General features: G+C 47.7%; 5 protein-coding genes across 6 annotated transcripts; 2 read left to right on the top strand and 3 right to left on the bottom strand.

The window, feature by feature from the left end:
* Positions 1-258: 258 nt before the first annotated feature.
* On the bottom strand, positions 259-4,623 carry LOC127591603 (excitatory amino acid transporter 1-like). Its single transcript, XM_052051862.1, has 10 exons — positions 4,535-4,623; positions 4,195-4,334; positions 3,959-4,096; positions 3,622-3,826; positions 3,486-3,528; positions 2,828-3,114; positions 2,507-2,740; positions 2,220-2,414; positions 1,994-2,128; positions 259-1,088 (listed from the first exon to the last, which is right to left on the bottom strand). The coding sequence occupies exons 2-10, from the start codon at positions 4,331-4,333 to the stop codon at positions 878-880; spliced, it is 1,587 nt and encodes a 528-aa protein (XP_051907822.1). The 5' UTR covers position 4,334; positions 4,535-4,623; the 3' UTR covers positions 259-877.
* Positions 2,859-8,532, top strand: nadk2 (NAD kinase 2, mitochondrial). Of its 2 annotated transcripts, XM_052051871.1 has the most exons (13): positions 2,859-3,007; positions 5,480-5,702; positions 5,788-5,876; positions 5,987-6,075; positions 6,254-6,335; positions 6,510-6,593; positions 6,850-6,989; positions 7,086-7,179; positions 7,259-7,354; positions 7,502-7,557; positions 7,641-7,694; positions 7,770-7,893; positions 7,969-8,532. In XM_052051871.1, exons 2-13 carry the CDS (start codon positions 5,481-5,483, stop codon positions 8,105-8,107), a joined length of 1,269 nt encoding a protein of 422 aa, XP_051907831.1. In that variant the 5' UTR covers positions 2,859-3,007; position 5,480; the 3' UTR covers positions 8,108-8,532. The 2 variants fall into 2 exon arrangements, with proteins under 2 accessions (XP_051907831.1, XP_051907830.1); XM_052051870.1 differs by lacking the exon at positions 2,859-3,007 and having other exon boundaries at positions 4,764-5,702.
* An 11-nt stretch (positions 8,533-8,543) lies between these two features.
* On the bottom strand, positions 8,544-12,432 carry skp2 (S-phase kinase-associated protein 2, E3 ubiquitin protein ligase). Its single transcript, XM_052051869.1, has 10 exons — positions 12,264-12,432; positions 11,438-11,706; positions 11,034-11,145; positions 10,714-10,857; positions 10,439-10,573; positions 10,114-10,212; positions 9,731-9,858; positions 9,581-9,632; positions 9,270-9,377; positions 8,544-9,185 (listed from the first exon to the last, which is right to left on the bottom strand). Exons 1-10 carry the CDS (start codon positions 12,275-12,277, stop codon positions 8,975-8,977), a joined length of 1,272 nt encoding a protein of 423 aa, XP_051907829.1. The 5' UTR covers positions 12,278-12,432; the 3' UTR covers positions 8,544-8,974.
* A 563-nt stretch (positions 12,433-12,995) lies between these two features.
* Positions 12,996-18,287, bottom strand: fpgs (folylpolyglutamate synthase). The gene is made up of 15 exons (XM_052051992.1): positions 18,117-18,287; positions 17,055-17,183; positions 16,859-16,912; positions 16,551-16,615; positions 16,303-16,417; positions 15,883-15,960; positions 15,650-15,711; positions 15,369-15,471; positions 15,163-15,240; positions 14,769-14,916; positions 14,597-14,680; positions 14,187-14,337; positions 14,032-14,107; positions 13,863-13,929; positions 12,996-13,704 (listed from the first exon to the last, which is right to left on the bottom strand). Exons 1-15 carry the CDS (start codon positions 18,267-18,269, stop codon positions 13,322-13,324), a joined length of 1,746 nt encoding a protein of 581 aa, XP_051907952.1. The 5' UTR covers positions 18,270-18,287; the 3' UTR covers positions 12,996-13,321.
* Positions 18,288-18,524: 237 nt separating this feature from the next.
* On the top strand, positions 18,525-21,886 carry cdk9 (cyclin-dependent kinase 9 (CDC2-related kinase)). The gene is made up of 8 exons (XM_052051993.1): positions 18,525-18,697; positions 18,807-18,920; positions 19,270-19,351; positions 19,756-19,846; positions 19,970-20,136; positions 20,309-20,480; positions 20,736-20,884; positions 20,984-21,886. Exons 1-8 carry the CDS (start codon positions 18,657-18,659, stop codon positions 21,347-21,349), a joined length of 1,182 nt encoding a protein of 393 aa, XP_051907953.1. The 5' UTR covers positions 18,525-18,656; the 3' UTR covers positions 21,350-21,886.
* The last annotated feature ends 422 nt before the right edge of the window (positions 21,887-22,308 follow it).

Here is a 22,308-nt window from a genome sequence, read left to right as displayed (position 1 = left end):
CCGGCTGTCAATTCGCTGAGGTATACTTGGGGCTCTTCTTCTTTTGTTCAATAGGCGTGGCGCGCCACCGCTTGTTGTCTTATCGCCATCTCTCGGTTTCACGCAACATTTGACACCCATTCATTTTCCCCGTCTGAGATTTTGTTGGGGGGGGACGTCCATTTCGAAAAGGACTACTTTGAAATCTGACCAATGGGAGAAATCCGGAGAACCAGCAGTTCGGCCACGGAAACACAACATCCACAAGCCCACAACACAAAACGTAGACAATGCAAACACTTTATTTTGCGATAAAATATTGATCGTTTCCATCCAACAGTCAAATGTGTTTATTTGTCTGGGTTGATTAAAAATGTCAACGTCCACACATGCATTTTTAACATGGTAATATTAAATAGCAATAGGAGACCATAGTAGATTTATGGAAAGCCTTTAAGGAAGTTACGCGCAACAATATTTGAAGCGATAAGAACGATTGGTGAAAAAAATCAGTATCGTCTGACACTGTTCTAACCTGCAACCTGCTTTTTTAAGTCTTTTTGGCTTTATTTTAAAAATACATTGCGGCACTTCACGCCAAATACCTAATTGGCCACAAAGCCATGCATGCACGCCCCCGCCCCTTAGATGAAGATCATATGACATTACATCAATGAGCATTCATTCATATACTAAGTATTAAAAAAAACAGCAGTCCTAGACTATGTAATCAAAGCAACCAGTCTGGGTTATTTTGGCTGGAAGAGGAATGTATTCAATGTGCCTTTTGTGGATCAACGTAAAAACCAATCGTGGCGTGAACTCAAAGCGAGACTTTGCAAAACAAAACGGCATCGGTTGCACACGTTCAAAAGCTGGAGCAGCGATTGATGAAGAACTACATGCTTGATTCGTTGTGACCGCGTTTGTCATTTTCCAAGTCACTATCCTGTGAAATGAGTTTGTACGGTTTCTTTCTCTCTCGCTCCTCCAGGACAGAATTTCCCATCTCCACATCCTTGCTGCGAAGCTCGTGCCGAGAGAGGAACTCTATGATGCCGGCTCCAATGGAATCCCCCAAAACATTGGTGGTGGTACGCAGGCGGTCACTAGCACACAAAAGAAAGAGGACGCGCAACGTCACTGGACGGTACGTTTTTCGCAATCCAAATTAAACTGCGTGAACGTTTTGATTTTAGTGGGGGCAATGTGGTTGAATCTTGGTGACCCGTTACTCGGTTTTAAGTCTGACCTCAGTCCGTCCTCTGTTGTTTCAAAAGTACTCGAACGAATTGTCGCCTCCTCGACTCCCATAACCTCTACGAGCCATTTCAATCCGGCTTCCGATCCTATCGTGGCACGGCAACAGCCCTTCTTCTCATCCGACTCGACCTCAGTGCCGCTCTTGACCCGGTAAATGACTCCATCCTCCGCACCCGTCTTAAGTCCTCTCTTAACATCACTGGCACTGCCAGTTCATCAGCATTAATAAATCTCAGTCCGACACAGCCCCGGTCCTCCAAGGTGTCCTCCAAGGCCCGGTGCTCAGCCCCCCTCTTCTTTATCCTTTACACGCTTCTCCAAGCTCACGTCAAACGGAAATCCAATCCAATCCAAATCATAACAATGTTCGTAAATACTGCTCGCTACTCGTCTGTTCTGCTGTGGTCTATAAAAAGGAGAGATGTTCATATTTGGACCAGCCTGGTAGAGAAGACAGGGATTTTTCCACATTGCCCCAGTTTGCCGAGCAGGGTCTTCTAATTGGAATTATTAATTTGGGAAACCTAATTATGTTTCTATGTTAAAACTCACTGCAGAAAATATTCAACACAAAGGGAAAGATGTGGAGCAGGACTTGAGGGAGAATGAAAAAGTGTGTCACTAGGTGGTGGTGGTCGAGGTGGGGATACTTTGGGCCTTTGGAGAGACAACGGTCATTCACGTCTGTCCGCGTCTGACTGCGGGCTCGCCTCTACACGGCGTCACATTCTTGAACACCCGGGATACTCACAGAAACCAATCGACCGCAATGATCAGAGTGATGTCGTCAGTCGGAAGTCCAACGGAGGTCAACACAATCACCATGGTGACCAGGCCTGCTTGCGGGATCCCGGCGGCTCCGATACTTGCTGCCGTCGCTGTAATGCTTGATCACAGGGCAGAGACTTCATCCGTATGGATTTGGTCTTCTTTGCCGTAGCCCCCCCCCCCAATCCCCCCCGTTTGGACATTCTTACCTGATGGTAATGATCTGTCCAAAGTTCATCTCGACGTTGTTGACTTGGGCAATAAAAATGGCCGCCAGCGCTTCATAGAGAGCGGTGCCGTCCATGTTGATGGTGGCACCCACCGGCAACACAAAGCGAGTGATCCGCTTGTCGATTTTGTTGTTTTCCTCCAGGCATTTGAACGTGACGGGGAGGGTGGCCGAGCTGCGAGACGACGGCGCGGAAATGAGACTTGGCGGCGACACGGGACACGATTACTACCATTTCCGCGATGGGCGGTCGGATTGGGGACTCACCTTGAAGAGGTGCCCAATGCGGTGACCAGAGCCTGCAAGAGCCCGGCAATGAAAATGAAAGGGTTCTGCCGAGTGATGACAAAATACAGCGTGGGAAGAATAAGAATGGCGTGGATCATCAGACCAATGATGACCGTGATGGTGTACATGCCCAACTGGCCCCCCATTTGCGTAAGATCGTCCATCTCCACTATTTTTCCCGCAATGAGGAACAGGATACCAATGGGAGCGTACCTGACGGCACAAGGAGGTCAAGTTAAGAGACGTGCGCGTGCGGTGGAGATGCATGTGCTACAGGAAGCAAACGACGTGAAGTCCCACCACATGATGAGAGCAACCAGCTGCATGATGGCTTCGTTGAGGCTGTCAAAGAAATCCCTCAGGAGTTGGCCGTGCTCCTTCATGTTGCCGATGATCAGCCCGAAGCACATCGAGAAGACCACCAAGCCCAGCGCGTTGACTCCGTTCACCTGACCGGGCACGGGGATCACCTCCTCTCGGGTGAGCTCCGTGACTTCCTCGGTGCCGTTGGTTGCGTTAAAGAGGGTGTCGTTCACGACGACGCTCACGCTCACGTGAATGACTCGTTTTCCATATTTGGTTTTGAACTGGACAAAGAGAGGACGAAAGCGGCAATCGCTCGTGTTACATTTTGATCATTCACGTTTCCAAGTAGCAAGGATGCTAACGGCGTATGGAGACTCATAACTTCAAAATGAATCTGTTTACATTGTCAAGCGTATTTCTTATTCCGGATTGGTCCTTTTTTTTTTGTTCTCTGCATTATTTTATATCATTATGCATTTGTTACGCAGTAGAATAACACCGAATGGAGAAAAAAGGTCTGTTAGAAGTGACGATGCTAATAGGTGAAGCGGGAGACTTTTGGTGGCTAGCAGGAGGGTGAATGTCTACACGGCTTTGAATACGGAACGAAAACGGGCCACTTTTGCGTGACGTTCTTATTCCGGTGGCTCACCTGTTGTGTGCAGGCTTGCACCAAATTTGGAGGAAACATATTTCTGAAAAAGCAGTCAGTTAGAGACAGTTGAACTGGGCAGCAAGGTTTCAAGCAGCGTCCGATAGTCTACTTTTGGTATTTCATTGCCAGCTACCTGATCAGATCCAAAAAGGCATCTGCTGGACTGACTTGCTCGATCATCTGTTGCTTCCCAAACTCCTCTTTCGATCCTTTTCCCGGGTGAATGATCAGGACGATGAGGATACCGATGAAGACGGCGATGAAGGTGGTGGTCATGTAGTAAATCACAGCTCTCATGCCCATTTTCCCCGAGGCTTTGCTGTCCAGTGCTGCCATTCCTAAAGCGCACCAGGGTCGACAAACATAACCCAAACAAACACATTTTCAAAAAGCACGACACAAAACAAAATATCATCCATGATCCGCTGACAGATTTATGACCAAGACAGCTCTTTTAAATTTTTTTATACCTGTTATTAGACTGGAGACCAGTAAGGGTAGAACAAGCATCTGCAGCATTCTCATCAGTAGCTCTCCAGGGAAAGAGAAGTACTTCACCTCTCGATAGGACATCTTGTAGGGACGCAACGCAAAGCCCAAAATGATCCCTGAAAAGGCAACGGAGGTGAAGGAGCCTCCGTATCATATGAATACTCTTTCCCCCCGACCCCCGCTCCCTCTGTCTACTTTGATGAGGCATACCCACCTGCAATCACTGCACCGACCGTGAACAGAACAAAGGCATTCTTTTTTAGGAAAGTCTGGATGTCCTCTTTGGAGATCTCCTCCACTTTCCTCTTGGCTTTCATGGTGCGGATGTGGATGCCTTCTCTGAAACGCTGCATCCTGCTGCAGTCGAGCACAAATTTACAGTCGGTGAAGTTGAGAAGTGAAGTTTTGGGATGATTTATGTAAATCTGATTGGTACACACACAAAATTAAATACTAACAATTCACAAGCACCTCATGCAATGCACAACATGTGAGCCGGTCATTTCAAGGCAGAAAATATGCTGTTAAGTACTTCTCAGCTAACTAAGGCCTACCTTGCAGGTGTACTGAAAAAAGCCGTTGGGGTTCTTTGAGGAGCAGCCTGTCAAACTGCAGAACGCAGAATATGAGGAGAGATAGATGGTGCTCTCCTACCCATACGATAATCGGGAGGAGAGAGAGGGAGCAAAAGGGACAGGGCGGGACACCGCAGAAGACAAATTGGAAAATGATCTCCCATTGGTCGCTTATCCCTCTGACATACATGACATCTTAATATTCAATAGAAAATCTTTGTAACTCAAAGTCTTAAGATGAAAAGTATTGAACCGACGTATTTTTAAATTCCAATTATTTTACCTCACTGGAAACGCACCACATGTTCAACGACTTTACTAACACTACACACCCACTAATCTGACATCATCCTCCACGTAGCCAATAGGAGTGCGTTGACGTCATTACGTAGGAAAAATACGTGCTAGTTGGACTGCCAAAGAAGCTCCACGGTCGTATCGAGCGGTCAGGTCCACACTTTGTTTTGGAATTTTAATTTTCCCGTCGTTTATTAAAGCCATTAGTGGGAGTGTGTGTAGGACGCAGTTTCGGTCCAATTTACGATAAGATTGAACCAGTCGCTACATCAAGCATGGGACTTCTTGTTTACAATATTTTAACAACGTGCTAGCCTTGTACTGGTACCCGCAATAACAGACGGGCACGAAAAGCACTTCGTCTATGACATGTGCACCAGTGTTCGATGTTAGCGACTGGAGAACTATTAAAAGTTCTCCACAGTTCACGTAAGCCTGTGGACACGGTGACCTTCCAGATTTTGCGTAGTACTCCCGCTTCTTATTGAAGAGACCCTCGCCACTACAAATGGATGAACAAACTTGACGCGAGTCGTTCTGTTGGACGCTTACGACTCGCACCGAACGGGTACGTCGCTCAGCACACTTTGGGGTACTCGGAGTTGAGTGTTTTTGCGTTTCTTAAAGCATGGCTAGCCGTTCGGTGACGACGTTGGTGTGCTTTGGGCGTCACGTGGCGAGTCGAACTTCCCTACGTCCAATTCACACCTCCTCGCGCTACTCTTCAACCCAACCAAACTACGGCTTCAAACCTGGCAAAGTCGCGGTGGTTACCAAGACGACTCGATACGAGTTCGAACAGCAACGTTATCGTTATGCGGGACTCTCCGAGGAGGATCTAAAGCACCTGGTGAGACTTGAGTGTCCTTACTTGATGCTGAAAGCCGATTGAAGATTTTTTTAAACAAAACATGAACTTTGAATGTGTTTCGCAGCTTGCTATGAAGGGTTCCAGCTACAGCGGCCTGCTGGAAAGACACAACATCCACACAAGCAACGTGGAGCACATTGTGAAAAGCCTGCAGTAAGATGCCGTCCAAACAGATCATCGCGGCTAAACTTGGAGATGGTGTTTTTTTTTTTTTGCCTTGCGGTGGGTGCTCCTGCGTAAGGCACTTTGAAATGTGTTTGTAGGAATGAAGGAATTGAAGTGAAAGTGGTGAAAAGGGGCGAATATGATGCCGAAGTAGTGCAGTGGGCAGATGCCATCATATCTGCTGGAGGTAAGTTTGCGTACGTTTCATTTAGTTCTTTGTCTCTCTCACATACACGATCTGCCACTCTATCAAACTGCAAAGTCGAGCGGGAGCATGGCGGTGGCTACCTGTTGTTTTTTTTCCTTCCTAAAACTTCAAAAACTTGTCCAGTTCCACGTTCTCTAACTGCAGCTTGTTTTGTTAGGTGACGGGACAATGCTGCTTGTTGCCAGTAAAGTTTTGAGCAAGGACAAACCAGTTGTTGGAGTAAACACAGACCCGGAGAGGTACCACACAACACAATTCATTCAAATACAGTGCTCTGTATTTGAATAAATAAATATTGTATTTGAAGTAAATACAATGCTCTGCTCCAACTAATTGTCTCATCATCCTCACCCCCCCCCCCTCCAAAAAAATAGAAATCACAAACTCTTGTGTATTTTGGTCTCTAAAAAAAGGTCAGAGGGTCATCTGTGCTTGCCTGTCAAGTACACTCGCAAATTCCCAGAGGCGCTGGGGAAACTCTTCCGTGGTGAGTTCAGGTGCGTAAATATTCTTGTTCATCGGCGCGTCGTTTATCTTGCAAGGAGCTGTTATTTTGCAATCACTGACTGTTTTCATGTTGATGTTCTTGAGTTAGGAGAGCGTGGTTTTGATATTTGAGGGAATGTACTTTTTGATTTCCACTCAATGAAAAATGTCCTTCACGGGCCAGGCCGAGTACGCGGCATCAAAGCGAGGCTGTGTGGTCGTATCGGGGAGCGCATCTGCTTCTGAGCTTCTCGATGTGGCTTTCAGGTGGCAGTGGCGCCAAAGGCTGCGACTGCACCTTGAGGGCACCGGCGTAAATCCCACGCCACTCGACCTGCACGAGCAGCAGCTGAGCCTGGTGCAGCACAGCCAGGCCCATCGCATCACCACCGTCGGCAACCGACAGAGTAGGTCTCGGCCCCGCCTCCTTTTTTGCCCCCTCGCCACACTTTTGCGGGCTTTTGTTTGCTCTCAAACGTGGCTCCTCTTGTCCGTTTTCCCAGAAACCGGAACGCCCAACGAAAGCTCCTCTAAGCCCCGGCTACTCCCCGTCAGGAGCCTGAATGAGATCTTCATCGGAGAGTCTCTTTCGTCCAGGTGGCGCCGAAGCGACCGCCATCAGGGTCGTCCGTCTCGGCTTGTCGCCCCCCCCCTTGAACTTGCTCTCTTCCTTCAGGGCGTCCTACTATGAGATCTCGGTGGATGACGGCCCGTGGGAAAAGCAGAAGAGTTCGGGGCTCAGCATTTGTACAGGAACAGGATCCAAAGCCTGGTAAGCGCACCCAGCTGTGGATACGCTGCAAAAGGGGTTTTCGGCCGTTTGCGTGGGTTCTTTTTATTTCTCCGTAAGGGGAATCGAGGCCCGACCGCTTGATTGTTGAAGACTTGTTTATTTTTTTCCCTCCTCCCCTGCCTCCAGGTCATATAACATCAACAAACTTGCTGAGCAAGCGGTGAACGAGATCTTAAAAATAGGTACCTCGCCTTATTAAAAAGTCTGTGAAACCGAAGCATGTCTCCGGTCGCCCGTCAGCGCGTCGCTCCTTTCTTTCTTTCAGGAAAATGCCAAACGGGCCTGGCCATTCCGCTCCACCTCGAATTCATCGAGAAAGGTGAGCTTGTCCGAGGCCCTTCTTCACAGTTGGCTTTTCTCAACGCCGTCCTTTTTTTTTTTTTTGCGCGCTCAGTGACCGACGAGTACAACGAGTCGCTGGTGTTCAGTCCCGAGGACCGCCGCTTGTTCTTCAGCATCCGGGAGCCGATTGTGAACCGAGTGTTCTCCAGTAGCCGGCAGAGAGGCTTCGCCAGCAAGTCGGTGGCCGCCGCCGCTTGCCTCCCGAGACCGAACGCTCTCTGGGCTCAACTGTGCTCTCTCTCTCCCTTTAGAGTGTGCGTTCGCTCTCGCTGCTGGGACGCCTGCATGGTGGTGGACGGCGGGAGCTCCTTCGAGTTCAACGACGGCGCCATCGCGACCATCGGCATGAGCGAGGACGATCGCCTCCGCACGCTCGTTCTGGATAACTGAGGCCGCAGCGCGTAAGACCGACAACGAGGCAACTGTTACGACAACCGTGGGTTTCGGGGGGAAATACTTTTTGTCTTTGTTCCGAAAAGATATTTTTGTAGTTGTGCTAGCATCCGATAAGATTTTAAAGAAAGATGAGCGTGCGAAAGAGAATTGAACGGCGAGAGGGGCCTTTTGCTCCTGGTCAAATGTCGAGTAGGAAAAAAAAAGCAGCTCGTTTGGTGATTCTGAGATGGAGTGCCTGTTATGTTGAAGTCAGCTCGAGTGCCAGCAAAATGGGCCGTGGCCCGGTTACCGGCGGGTGGGGGGGTTGGGGAGTGCCGAGCCAAACCGTTGCACCGCCGTACTATTTGGCGCATAAAGAAAAAAGGTCAAGCGTGAGCACATTCGACGTCCACTAATAAAATGGAAATGACGCTCAGAAAGGCTTTGGCACTCTCTTGTTTTATTTGCAGATGAGAATTCCATTTGAATAGAAAATACGAACGGCAACCGTTCATCCAAAAGGACAAGAAGGTCCAACTTGATCCGGTCTTGCAAAGAGCAGCTTTCGTTGGCACCCGCTTCAGTCCGGCACGCACTCGGCGGCGGGGCGGCCGATCGGATGCAACTTTGGCCGATTTGTCAGAAAATCTGCCACTTATACTCGAGTTCCATGTAGAAAAAATATCATTGAAACACTGAATAGAAGACAGGTTGGAGACCAACTCTCAGAAATGTCGAAGGACCTCATCCGACATGTTATGAGCCTCTCCGCAGATTCAACGTGGCGTCGAAAGCTTGCTAACAACACCAGTCGCTTGATAAATTCCCTAAGCGACCTACAAACGTTTCTTTTTGGACTCCTCCTGCACCGGAGGTCAAAGGTCAAAAGGCCGACGGCTTGAAGCGCAGTCGAATTTTCCTGTCCCACATGCCGTGGCTGGCGCCGGCCGGCGTGGGCCGGGCGACGGCCGAGAAAGGCATGCCGTTGATGGAAACGCCGGGGCTTTCCTTCCTCAAGGACGACAAGTGGCCGTCGTTGACGAGGCCGAAGACTTCCAAGTAACGCAGCGCCGGGAAGGTCTTCCCGAGGTCACTGCAAAGCCAAGAACGCAAGTCGACTGCAATGAAGACGGCCCCTAAAACGAGAGCGGCGGCGCCGACGGCGGGCGCAGCCCACCTGAGGGCGGCCACGTGAATGTGGTAGCAGCGGCTCAAGGACAGATGCTGCAGACGCGGCAGCCCGGAGAGCGCCGGGAGGCAGTCGGCCATCAACTGGGCGCTGTCGCTGCAACGGAAAAGAACTCAGGGGGGCGGACGAACAAAATCCTCCTCGAGTACTCTACCGCGGCATCTGAAGGTAAACGCGACCTTACGGCAGAGTGACTTTTTCGACAAGAGTTGAACGCAATTTAGCCCCTTGTCATTTTTCTCGAGTAAAGGAAGCACATGGCTGTGTCGCCAAAAACACTTGACGCACACAAAACATACCTCAAATCGAGCGTATGAATATCAGGACATCTTGTAACCAAGACCTTCACATCTAGAAAGGGAGAGAGAGTGAGAACAGTCAGCCCCTGATATCTTTTTGTGTTTGCGCCCGAAGATTCAATCGTAGTTGACAAGATGTCAAGATCTCACCATCTAGCGTGAGGCCGTCTCTGTAGCCGCTGAGGTTGAGGTGCGTAACGGCGGCGCTGACGTGATTGACGACGCTCTTCACGTGATCGTTGGTGAACTGGCACCAGGACACGTTCAACTGTTCTATTCTGTAGCGAGGAGACGACAAAAGGAAAGGAAGACGAAGGTTGGGCGCTCGTGATGGCAAATGGGTGGAAAAGGAAGCTTGGTGAAAGCACTTGTGATTTCTTGCCACCCCTCCAGATGGCGCCCTTAGTTGAAAGATGCAGCGGCAATTTCCTTGCGCTCCCATTTATCTTTAAACCCAGAGCACCATCTCGGAGAGTTCAAAAAATAAATAAGTGTGTCACCAAGCTCGCATTTCACATCACGAGTCGTCGGACCTGGAGCAGGATCGCAGCATGTGGCCGAGAGCATCGGCGGCAAAGTCGGAGCAGCCGCTCAGGTTGAGCTGCCGCAGGTGCGCGTTCTGGGCCAGACTCCTGCGAGAGAAATTCCAAGCGGCAACATGTGAGTCCTCCCGTTTCAAAAAGAAATCCACGTCCGCGTTAGCAACAGTTGCAAGGCACCCGCTTTGGAGTACATAGAGTAAATTGCGTTTTACAACATGACGTGACCATATTTGGCATTTCACAACAGTTCGTGGCTGTAGCAAGCTGTGATCACAATTCCAGAGGGGGCGGCGGCAGCGGGGAGGAGAGAACTCACCTGATAATGCTGTCGGACAGTTGCAGGCCTTCCAGACTAAGACACCGGAGCAGATGACAGCGACAGATGATGCTCTCCAAGGCGGGCGTGGTGATGATGGAGCTGGAAAGGTCCATTTCGGCAATCTGCAGTGCGCTAAACAACAGGACAAAACGCAATCGAGTTTGGTAGAATTCGGCACGCGGGGAAATGAAAAAAAAAAAGAGTTCCTAAGTGATTAGGGCCAATTAGGTACTAAACTCAGACAGACGAGCCACACGAATGCCGGAACTCACCACATGCCCGTTAGCTGCAGGTCGTTGATGAAAGAGCGAGGACATCGCAGCCTGCGCACCCCCGTCTTCAAGGCCTGCCGCAGCGCCGGAGCCATCTCGCTCACCCCCTCCAGGTCCACACTATGCCACAGTGACTCATCAAACCTGGAAGGGGACGAGCGAGAGGCCATCAACCCAAGGGCTTCTCAAATCATCCACTCAGGTTTGCGCAATCGGAAAGATCGTTTTACAACAATCGCATCTTCCTCTTGCTGTCGTGTGTGCTGCATTAACAATTAAAAAAAAAATTTTTTTTGGGGTGGGGGGGCCTCAAGACTTACGCCAAACGATGCCATCGCCTACAAGTGACGGACGCCTTGAGGAGGTCCTGCAGAGGGAGGAAGAAGAGGATCCTGAGGATCAGCTCATCTGGTAGGTGGTCCCATGAAACCTCTGCGAACACCATCAACACACCACACTTGGTACCAGATATGATCAGGACAGGACGGGGTCGGCTGTTATTTTAGTTGAGGAAAACTAACTAAATAACATAAAACAGTCGTTAGCAAAATAAAATAAGAATGCTTAAAAAAAGGAAAACTCAATTTTATGTTTCACAAAACTTTTCAACTACGGTCACACCTGAAGCTTTGCGGTTGATTTTAAATGCATTTCTTTGCAGTTTTACAGCATGACCGAATTAGCACACTTTCAAAAAAACAAACAAACCCCAAACTCTTCTTACCCAGCACGGATTCCTTCCTCTTCCTCGATCGTCTGGAAATGACAAAAGGCTTTCCGTCGTTCTCTTTGCCCTTCCACCCCGAGTGTTGGCGTTTGGGCCCGGGTGACCACTGTTGGATGAGCTCCGTTGGGGTGCATTCAGTGTCCAGGCCCTCGGTCAGGACGTGCTGCCACTCGCGCTTGTTGCCGCTGCCCCCGCCGCTGCTGCTCGTGGCCTGGGACAACATGGAGCCTTGCACATGGAAGCCAAGCAAATCCTGCAGAGGCACGCTGGGTGCGAGAGAAATCAACACGCGTGTCGTTTTGCGTCCTTATTGCGGATGACAAGGTGCCGTTCAAGATCTGCGGACAATGCAACGCGAGACAACATTTCCCTGCAAGATAGCGTCGCCCGCCATATTGGGACAACATTTTGACCGCGCAAATTCTCAACATCGGTCATTTAAATGACTGGAACGCGTGCGCATACAACTTTCAGGAAAAGCGACCGTAGAAACCTCTCTCTGCAAGGCTTTCCCCGAATATAAGGATTGTTAAACTCCGGAGAAAGGATAGATGGCTGGTAGAAGGCTCCACCACCGCTAAGCACGGTGCGCTGGACGCATAAGGCTAAATCTTGTTCATTTTGCGATCCGGCAATTTTAAAGTGGACGTCTTACCGGATAGACTTTTAGCGTTGCACAATTTGAACCTAGAAACTAGTTAAGCATGAAAGACCAGAGCCATTCGGAAACGGGAACATCGCCGAGGAACTTTGTTTCGTTACACGGGGGATGGAATGGCCCAAAGTTCAGTTTTAAATCAAGCGTGAAGAAATATAACGTTACCTGTCTCCTGGCATCACCTCTGTTTTAGGGGGGGAAAAAAAGTGGACCAAAACCCTCCCCGGCACCTCCGACTTTACGTCCTGCAGCCCTCAACTCTGACGCGTTTAAACTCACCGCCAGCTGCAGGGCGCCTTGCACAGTGACGTCACTTACGCCGCGCCAATTTGTACATCCGGTCTCGTCCGGGTTAATCCACGCATGCGCACTCTCCTAGTTTTGCCACTAAATACACGAATTCGTATTCGACAATAACCTTATTTGTATTTGAAATATAAATTTGTATTTGTATACACATCCTTGTAGGAACTATGGTGAGAGGAAAAAATGTCATTTTTCATACACTCAGTACTCACGACTTACAAATGACGTTCATCCCCAACAAACTTGATAAGTGAAAAGTGTCATTTAAAAATCGTTAACTCGAGTTTTGCGCAGGGTGAACATTCGTGTTTATGCCACTGAATACCAATTTAAAGTAAGGGCCTGCGTCCGTGTGAAATCTACACATTTTGGTCACCTGACACGAATAAACAGGACGTGTAACGTCATGTATTACAATCCGATGAAAGTGCAGAGAACTCTTACGACAATCGAAATACAAGACACTGTACAGAATTTTTTTTCGTTTAATTTACACGGACAAATGTAATTTAAATATGGACCAAAAAAAAGACGGAAGCTGCTTTCTTTCAAAGAAAAAAAAAAGTATTCCAAATATAAATGTTCTTCCAATACAGTATCGACATGTTTTTATTTTATTGAAAATACAACAGGTAGCAATTGGAATCAGTGAAGTACAAACAACGTTAGCTCGTTTTGCTGAATGTACCCATTATGTAAACACAATTGACTTCACGTGGGACTTAAGACTTGAGCTCGGCCCGTTGTGCAAAAGGTTTGATGCGAGTTGGGCCATTCTGAATGGGGGGGGGCTGCCTCGCTCCAAATGACTGACACGGGGTATCGTTAGTCTCACTTTCGTTATTGTGGGTCGCACGAAATGTCCATTTTAAAACTGACATTCATATTCCTGTGTTGGAATTCCAATTTGAACAGCCTCAAATGTACTTGGAGGATTCGGGGACGAGATGTTTGAGTGCCCCTCCCACCAGGTGGAGGCTTCCAGTGATCAGGACGTGGATCTCGGCTGCGTCGCACAGTGGGGCGGCCTTGGCCATCACGCTGGCTTTCAGGGGCATGGCGTTTTTGGAAGGGTGCGACAGCGCCGCGTCCCTTCCCTGTGTGATCCATTGGAGGGCGCTGAGGATGCAGGGAAACACCAACGTGGTCTCTTTCTCCTCAGGGACCAAAGGCAGCCCGTCCTCGATTAGCAGCGGCGTGCCACTGGCTTTCCCCGTGCTCTGGTGCAGACGCCAGCTTCTCTCGTTCTCCAAGCAGCGAGTCAGCATGTGCTCCACGGACACGTTGAAGTTCTGCTGGTCTGACAAGCAAAAGGGAAAGCTTTGCTCATCTTTATCAAGGTCAAAGTGCCACACGACACACGCGCGATCCACACTGAGAAATTGCGGAAAGCGTTTGCCATTTACAAATCGTGCAAAAGAACGTTTTCGGTGAATGAAGCTAGCGGAGGACTCTTACCTGCATTAGCCGACGTGGTGGTCTCTGTGATGTTAGGACAAAACACGGCAAAATCAAAATGGCATTGCTGAAAAAAGAAGAGGAAAAAAAAAAGTGTCAACCATCTGGTCTTATTCAAATGTAATGTACCGTAATCCTTTTTTTTCAAGCAGTACATCCAGCTACGCACCGCAAGAACTTTGAGCATGGCCGCACAGTCTCTCTCCCCTGTGGCATTAAACAGCAAGATTCTCGCAACGGGTCCACTGCAACACAGATTTCAAGGTTCATCTTCCCATCGGGCGTTGACCGCCGAGACCGCCGCTCGCGTGCGCGTGCGCGCACCTCGTGTTCAATTCTCGCTGGGCCGCCGTCTCTCGGAACCAACTGACGCAGGCCTGCATACTGCGCATGGTGTGAGCGCCATCCAAGAAGTACGTGACCGCGCCGTGTCGAATCGTTTGATTTCGTCCGGGCCACTCGGTGTCTGCCAGTCCTGACGCGCACACACAAGCACGGTAAGAAGTCAATCCGCCGGTGTGACCCGTTTCTCCGCAAATATCGCACGTTTTAACACGGAGACCCGCGTACGCTTATGATTCAAAGCGGCCGACGTATGTGCACATTTGTTTTAATGACTAAATGTTGCTGTGTGTTTCTTTTCGGGGGGAAAAAAACTAAATGATGAAACACAATCATCTTTTTCAAGGTCCCAAAATAGAGCGCGCTACTGGCCGGCTTTTCCAAAGATGTACCTTTCTTCATGACGGGGGAGGGCGTGAAGGGAGTTGCTGCAGGTATACTTGAAGTCTCAACAACGGCAGATAAAAACTTTTCCTCTGTTCAAAAAAACAAAACAAAAGCTTAGAATCCTCTGAATTTTTTTCCCCAGGTTTAAATTTCCCCCGCAAGTCTCCAAGCCTTTACCCGGCAGGCATCTCCTTTGCAACCAAGTGTGACTCAGCTGCAGGGCCAGCGAGGCGTTGGATCGCTGGTGCTGCCCCGCCAAGCCCAATTTTAAAGGTCCACAGTTGGCCTGGTAGTCCTCAAAGTCCGGACACACCCACAGGGGGCACTGCGACAAGAAGGTCAGTCGTACAAAATCAATTGACACCCAGACTGTTTCAAACTATTCCCAGGTTGTCGAAATCAAGAAAGGTATCAGACATTCTTCGGCCAAATTGCACAAAGGCTCAAGAATTGACTTGAAATGGTTCCAGATTGAATTGGTGGGCAGTAAACTAGCAATTCGACATTTGTTTTTTTCCATGATTATGGTCCCTGTCCCAAAAACGGGTACATCAAATGGACGCTTGCTTACGCTGATTTCTTTGGCCCTTCCCCTCAGCACCTCCATGGCCTCTACTGGCTGTTTGACGGTGAACGCAGGGACCCCTGGCTAAAAAAAAATAAAAAATTGGACAAAGAAACACGGAGGAAAAAGGGCACACGGGAGTTAGAGCAAAAAATCCCGCCGCATGATGGGGGGGGAAAAGCCCAATTTTTTTAAAGCAATGAAGTGCTGACCTTAAAGATGCCCCCTTTTTGCCAGGCAATCTTCTCGATGGTGTCTCCGAGGATCTGCGTGTGATCGATCCCCAGAGAAGAGATGCCGCACACCCACGGTCTCCTGTTGAGATGCGCAGCCAAGCAAAAGGTAAATATGAGCAAACACTAACTGCGACCGGCGCTTCCACGGGATACACATCCAAACCGTAGCTCCAAATACAACGGCAAAGCCCGTCTGTCCATCGCTTCGTTTTTTTTCTTCCCTGGAGCTTATGATGACAGCAGAAATCGTTTCTTGCCTTATAATGTTGGTGCAGTCATACGCGCCACCGATCCCAACTTCAATCACGGCCAAATCCACCTGAACAAAAAGACCGAAACATCAGACTGGCAGGATTCCTTCCAAATGTAGTTGCGCATATCTTGAGCAATGTCATTGGATAAGTAGAGGAACGAATTGTTGGCTATGCGGCACGGGAGCGATGGAATCTGAACTTGAAACTGGAAAACCTGCTGTAATCTGAATGCCCACCTTTTCCTGAAGGAAGACGTGGAAGGCCAAGATGGTGAGGAAGCGGAAGTACGCGGGCATTGTCCCATCGTGGGCTTCCTAAAATAAAAAATAAAAAAAATATTATAATTCTAATTTGCAAATGGGTCAATGAACATGCCAGCGAGTTTCAGGATAGCAAGCGCTAGCACTTTTCGACAACAGTCACGAGAGAATTCCACGTCACTTGATGCAAGTCATGTGAACCAATTCCGGTGCCACGTGCGGCTCATCCTCATCGCCATGTCAAGGGCCTCATTTGGGACGAGACAACTCAACTGAAAACCATTTCACAAGCCTTAATGCTCAGCAGGTTTTCTACGTATTCGCTAATGGACGGTACCACGTGAAATGAAACGCCGTCAAGTCTTACATGTGCGACCGACCTGTTGCCCGACCCACCTTTGTTTCATCCAGCCGTCCATAAATCTGCCAGAAATATTTGGTAAAGAGGTCTTTTCCAATCGGCTGTCCGTTGATTCGAATCCTCTCTCTTACTTCCACCAAATGTGGTGAACTGCAACCAGAGGGAAAAAAAAAACAAACAAGCGCTGATAAGCATTCGATACGCGCTTTCCACCAAAAAAAAAAAAAATCCAAATCTGCCCACGCGGAATTGCGAGTCGAATGAATCATAAAACGGTGTGAACCTGTAAAATCCCGTTCGGAAACCATAACCTCTCAAAATGTGCTCAGTGAATGCGCACGTTGACCCCTGAAAACACAAAAAAGGAAATTGCATTTTGTATTAGGCAATTCCTTCTTAAATGACTTCACTTTATTCTCTGAGGACTTTAACCACAAAGTGATGTACATAAAACATGAGGCGTTGCACGAGTTAAATCCGAGAACGCAATCATTAATAACTCAATAAATATTTTCTAATTAAAGCATACAACTTGCATGTTCCAAAAACGTGCTTTGCTTTGCTTTCATCATTCACAGCAGGTCAACTCACCTTGCCCTTTGTTCCGGTCACGTGAATGATGTTGAGGTGGTCTAGTTCCTTCACCTTTGAAAAACAAAACACAAGATAACCTGGATGATGTAATAAGTAATGAATGGATCACAGCAAACAGCAATAGCTTTGTTTGTAATGATTATAGCCATATAATGTGACCTTTCGGACTATTTGAGCTTACTACAGTACTTACAGTGAGGCCGGCCCGTTCCAGGAATCCCCGCATGGCCTGAAGCTGCAATTCAGGTCGGCTCCGGTCTCGCCGTACTTGCTCCAGAGCACTGGCATTTGTCTGGAGCGTGTTCAGGGTACAAACTGCATCCTAAAACGCAAGCGGGCAAAGCCTTTACAAGCCGCTACTACTTTGGAATTAATCACGCAATCGCCCCAATCTTGCTGATGTAATACAGTTGTGAATACAGTATTGATTTACAGATTCAAATTGAGCTCTTATCGTTCATTGATGAGGTGTACCGCCTTTGTCAACAAAACAAAGGTCTTTTTTTTTTTTCAAAGAACACAACTACTACTTGATTAGAAACCCAATTAAGCTGTCCACAATTACATGAAGCATTTTACATATTACAATTGAGTTACCAAGACTACATTGAGCCTCTTTATTTTGCCGCATGAAAAAAATGTATGCCTTTCATTGGATGATAAAAATGTATTTTACTTTCAGTACATTTCTAAATAATTGATATTGCAGTATTCCACACCCATATATTATTCACAATTAGGGAGCGGACCTTGAAAATGATAATATTGCGATTACATATTCAATTGAGGTAAGAAAATCGCAATTTAGTAATCACGGGGAGCGATTTAACGTTTACTGCGAGTTCACATAAGAGTCTTTGGCATCACCGCGACGATTAAACAGCATCATAATAACCTCGACTCCGCCTCTTTCCATTTAACTCGCAAAGAGAATAGCAGTGTTGGGTTTTCTATCTAATTGCACTTTGACGTTTGGCTAAGGCACAATCATTGCCTTTCGGTTTGAGTCAAAAGTTCCGTCCACGCTTCGGATGACACAGACGCACGAGATCGAGACTGGACAGTCGTGAGGCTTCGCCTATTTTTCTCTCCTCAAATAAGGCCTATTGGGAGCGTCCTCCTGTCAGCCATGATGACTACCGAGGAAAAACTTTGACGCAACTCAAAAGTTGCGGTTCAAATTTGTCTGAGAAGTTAGCCAGCAGGCGAGCTAGCGACCGGCGTGCCGCGGAAGGTTCGTACGGACAGTGCTGACCTGGTAGTCCATTCCCGGAATATGAGGCGCAGTCTTGGTGCTATAGTGTGGAACAGAAAAGCCCGGCCAGACTCGCTTTCTGAGCCTCGCCGCGAACACGGACGGTTTCCACACGCACGATAGACAAACCATTATTGCATGTTGAGCTGTCATGGGAAGTTGGAGCCAAATATGGTGTTGGGGCGTGACGTCTATCATGACGTCCCGGAAGCAAATTACTATGTCGCATGTTTGTTTATAGTCTCGATAAAGATTTTCACTCCAAAAAAATATGGGAGACCTTTGAAAACAAATCTCTTTACCGATGAGGGGCGTTTTCTCTTCTAACCTGCAACGGCTGACATTCCCACGTTGCTATTGTTTGGTTTCGCAACACCGGAAGTCGCGCTGATGTGTTCCAACGAGCGACTGTTTTGCACTCCAGTCCAATTGGTGGCGGTAATGCGCTTGAACGCTGGTTGCAAACCGAAGCCAAAACGAAGAAGAAAGTGCTGCACTCCTTGTACATGCTAAACAACGGACTCAATTGAGAAAGCAGTCATGCAGCGAGAAAAAAACAATAACTCCGGCGGGGCTGAAAAGTAAGATTGCATACACAAAATGTTTCCTACTTATGATTCTAATGTGCACTTTGGTTTGTTCAGCGTGTGTATAGTTCGCTTAATATCAAGTGCAATGTCTCCTCTGCAGGCCTGACCGGGAGGCCGCCATTATGTCCAAATACTACGATGGAGTTGAATTCCCCTTCTGTGACGAGTTCTCCAAATATGAAAAACTAGCAAAAATAGGACAAGGGACATTTGGGTGAGTAATATATGTACATACCTGAGAGAGAATCGTCGCCACGTTTCAACATGACTTGCCAAGCTAGTTGCTAACGATTTGTAAACAAAGCAATCGACTAAGCGTATGTCAAGAAATGTTAACAGCTGGTCGGCCAACGAATAACGATGACCTCTTCTGTGAGACTTTATTTAACAAACGTGTTGCAGCCGAGTGCGTGGTTATATTTGTGTGTATTTTTCTGGTCTAATATACTCTGTCGCATTTATAATAAGAAAACCATAATACATTTAAAGTTTAATACACCACACAATTGTTTAATATGAGTTTACCCGTGATCAACTCGTCTACTTTAACATGTTTTTCACAGGGAGGTGTTCAAAGCAAAACACCGACAGACTGGAAAGAAAGTTGCACTGAAGAAAGTTTTAATGGAAAATGAGAAGGAAGGGGTAAGACGTTTTCCTCAGTACTTTTTAAGGCTAGTCTGGCCCCAGCTATTTGATTTTATTTTTTTCCATCCAGGGGAAAGTCCAGACAGCATTTGTTTTGGAAACGGATAGTCTGTAATTTTAGACAGCCTCAAACTTCTCAATGGCATCAATTAGCCTAATCTTCGATCAATCAATCAATTTATTGCAAGGAAACCAAGCTTAGAGACCGATCCCCAGATTCCGATTTTCTAGGATCATTGATTCACTTCCAGAGGTTTTGCCCTTTCTGAGCATCTCTGCATGAATGGCGCTGTGCATCAGTTAGCTTCAATTAATCGGGCACCGTTTTTCTAGACCTGTCGTTGTGTGTCCAAGTGACTAAACTTTGAGTTTGGAAAATTGCTCTCTGGTTGTTGTCTCAGTTCCCAATCACTGCCCTGAGAGAGATAAAGATCCTGCAGCTGCTCAAACACGAGAATGTGGTGAATCTGATTGAGATCTGCAGAACCAAAGGTTGGTGTCCAAACAATCATTGCTCTTTTTTTCAAGGTGTGACGTCAATCAACCGCAAAAATGCAATATATGTTGTGAACCTTTGATTGCTTGGATGATGTTTGTCTGCAATCATTCTTCCAGCTACCCAGTATAATCGATACAAAGGCAGCATCTACCTTGTGTTTGACTTCTGTGAGCACGACCTGGCCGGGCTGCTCAGCAACACCAATGTGAAGTTCACCCTGGCGGAGATCAAGAAAGTCATGCAAATGTTGCTCAATGGATTGTATTACATTCACAGAAACAAGGTAGGGCCAATTCACAGTTGGAGCACATCTTATAAAGTAGTGTAAAAATACGCAGGGTTGTCGAGGAAAAAAGAAAAGCAAATGTTTGTTGTTAAACAGACGGGAACGACAAGGTCAACCAGTTTTCTTCTTCACCTTACTAATAGAGTACATGATGCCGTTTTGTTGTCAGATCCTTCACAGAGACATGAAGGCGGCCAACGTGCTCATCACCAGAGACGGCGTCCTGAAACTAGCCGACTTCGGTTTGGCTCGAGCGTTCAGCCTGGCCAAAAACAGCCAAGGGAACCGCTACACCAACCGTGTGGTCACACTGTGGTACAGACCTCCGGAATTGCTGCTTGGTAAGAAGACAAAATTCTGCCAAACGAGAGCGGCGTGAACATCAATCAGAAACTCATAAATCAGATGACGACAATTATGCAAAACACCTCTGTAGCTTTTCATGTTTCACGAAACAAAGATGCAAGCGCGGACCGCTCGAGCAAAGTTGTGAAAAAAAAATAAAGCCAACTTTCTGACTGCTTTCAGTTGTCCCCCCGCACCCCTTTCCTCCACAAACCGCAGCCTTGACTAAGATTTTACTTTGTGTGGTCTAGGTGAGCGAGACTACGGCCCCCCAATCGACTTGTGGGGAGCGGGCTGCATCATGGCAGAGATGTGGACGCGAAGTCCCATCATGCAAGGGAACACCGAGCAGCACCAGCTCACTCTCATCAGCCAGCTTTGTGGCTCCATCACGGCTGAGGTACGTCGAAAAAAACCTCGTTACAGCTTGAAAAAACAAACGGGCCACTTGTTAGCCGAGGCAGCGCCGTTTTTCATTGATGGTCTTTGTTTTCTGAAGGTTTGGCCAGGCGTAGACAAGAAGTACGAGCTGTACCAGAAAATGGAGCTCCCCAAAGGCCAAAAGAGGAAAGTGAAAGATCGCCTGAAAGCTTACGTCAAAGACCCCTACGCGCTGGATCTGATCGACAAGCTGCTGGTCCTGGACCCGGCCCAGCGTACAGACAGCGACGACGCGCTCAACCATGACTTTTTCTGGTCCGACCCGATGCCGTCGGACCTGAAGAACATGCTTTCCACCCACAACACCTCCATGTTTGAATATCTGGCTCCTCCTCGGCGGAGAGGGCACATGCCCCAACAGCCCCCCAACCAGAACAGAAACCCCGCCACCACCAGTCAGACTGAGTTTGATCGAGTGTTTTAGACAAGAAAAACTTTGGGGCTTACTTTCTTTTTTGTCTTTTTTTTTTTTGAGGAGCACAACTTGGTGAATGTTTGAATTGAAAACACATGGCTAGTGGCCTCATTTTAAGGAAAACGACATGTTCCTTAATCATATCGTGTCCGGCTTTGCCGCGTGATAGCTTCCTGCTTGGGATGGCAACTGCGACTGCTGTTCAGTCAATCCCAAAACCTGCGCAACATACATTTGTGCTTTGACACAAGACTTGGTTTACAATTGAAAAGACTGATGAGAACATTCCGCTCAAAGAGTGGCCATGTCGGACTTTGAATATAAAACCTTGAGAGTTTTCTTTCCCTTTTTTAAGTGTTCTCACTCGTCCGGCTTTTTGGACACATGGAGCGTTTTGAGGGATTAAAGTGTGGAAAATCGCACTCCTCGCACGGGCAACTGTGACATCCCCAAAATATATATTTGGACACTGGAGGACTGTGGATATAGTGGGTTTTGTTCTGTACAGAAATGTGTCTATTTTGAATTAAAATCAAAACCCTGGAATACGTGCATGTTTTGAAATTTTATTTTAAAGTCACAGGAGCGTTGCATTTAGATGGTGAAATTTGGTCTTAAGATTTGTCCTCGGGTATTTTCAACTGCATGGAAGTCCTCTAGGTCAGTGTTTTTCAAATCCTGTGGTGTGTCGTGGGAAATTTCCCACCGGCAAAGTAATTGTTGTAGTACTCTTCCATGCCGGTAGGGAGCAGCAGCTGCTAGCGAATCGCCTTGTGTTTCGAGACGAGCGAAGTTTCCGGCGCCAAACAATACGACGGACGAAAGCTTTCATTTGGATTGGCTTGACTTTTACCGGAGAGGCAACGGCGCAGACTCCGGTGTGCTCGGTATGTGGCGAAAAGCAACTCTCCAACAGCACTATTGTCCCAAGTAAGCTTAAAGTCCATCTCCAAACAAAACGCCCTTTA

Source organism: Hippocampus zosterae, chromosome 18, assembly GCF_025434085.1.
Source record: "Hippocampus zosterae strain Florida chromosome 18, ASM2543408v3, whole genome shotgun sequence".
In the NCBI taxonomy this organism is placed as follows: Eukaryota; Metazoa; Chordata; class Actinopteri; order Syngnathiformes; family Syngnathidae; genus Hippocampus; species Hippocampus zosterae.
The sequence above is the reverse complement of the archived record's forward strand: the minus strand, read 5'-3'. Positions and strand labels throughout refer to the sequence as shown.

What these genes read in the sequence shown, in the direction of transcription:
- LOC127591603 (XM_052051862.1), bottom strand. Translation starts at nt 4,333, where the DNA reads ATGCAGCGTTTCAGAGAAGGCATCCACATCCGCACCATGAAAGCCAAG. An exon ending in GGTCGGTGCAGTGATTGCAG is followed by an intron (nt 4,097 to 4,194) that starts GTGGGTATGCCT and finishes TTGCCTTTTCAG; the next exon opens with GGATCATTTTGGGCTTTGCG. An exon ending in GCATTGGGCACCTCTTCAAG is followed by an intron (nt 2,415 to 2,506) that starts GTGAGTCCCCAA and finishes GTCGTCTCGCAG; the next exon opens with CTCGGCCACCCTCCCCGTCA.
- nadk2 (XM_052051871.1), top strand. Translation starts at nt 5,481, where the DNA reads ATGGCTAGCCGTTCGGTGACGACGTTGGTGTGCTTTGGGCGTCACGTG. An exon ending in TGCCATCATATCTGCTGGAG is followed by an intron (nt 6,076 to 6,253) that starts GTAAGTTTGCGT and finishes TTGTTTTGTTAG; the next exon opens with GTGACGGGACAATGCTGCTT. An exon ending in CCTCGAATTCATCGAGAAAG is followed by an intron (nt 7,695 to 7,769) that starts GTGAGCTTGTCC and finishes TTGCGCGCTCAG; the next exon opens with TGACCGACGAGTACAACGAG.
- skp2 (XM_052051869.1), bottom strand. An exon ending in ATGCTGCGATCCTGCTCCAG is followed by an intron (nt 9,859 to 10,113) that starts GTCCGACGACTC and finishes TCCTCGCTACAG; the next exon opens with AATAGAACAGTTGAACGTGT. An exon ending in ATTCATACGCTCGATTTGAG is followed by an intron (nt 9,378 to 9,580) that starts GTATGTTTTGTG and finishes TTTCCGTTGCAG; the next exon opens with CGACAGCGCCCAGTTGATGG.
- fpgs (XM_052051992.1), bottom strand. Translation starts at nt 18,269, where the DNA reads ATGACAGCTCAACATGCAATAATGGTTTGTCTATCGTGCGTGTGGAAA. An exon ending in TGGAACGGGCCGGCCTCACT is followed by an intron (nt 16,913 to 17,054) that starts GTAAGTACTGTA and finishes TGTTTTTCAAAG; the next exon opens with GTGAAGGAACTAGACCACCT. An exon ending in AAAAAGGGGGCATCTTTAAG is followed by an intron (nt 15,241 to 15,368) that starts GTCAGCACTTCA and finishes ATTTTTTTTTAG; the next exon opens with CCAGGGGTCCCTGCGTTCAC.
- cdk9 (XM_052051993.1), top strand. Translation starts at nt 18,657, where the DNA reads ATGCAGCGAGAAAAAAACAATAACTCCGGCGGGGCTGAAAA. An exon ending in AACTCCGGCGGGGCTGAAAA is followed by an intron (nt 18,698 to 18,806) that starts GTAAGATTGCAT and finishes TCTCCTCTGCAG; the next exon opens with GCCTGACCGGGAGGCCGCCA. An exon ending in ATAGGACAAGGGACATTTGG is followed by an intron (nt 18,921 to 19,269) that starts GTGAGTAATATA and finishes TGTTTTTCACAG; the next exon opens with GGAGGTGTTCAAAGCAAAAC.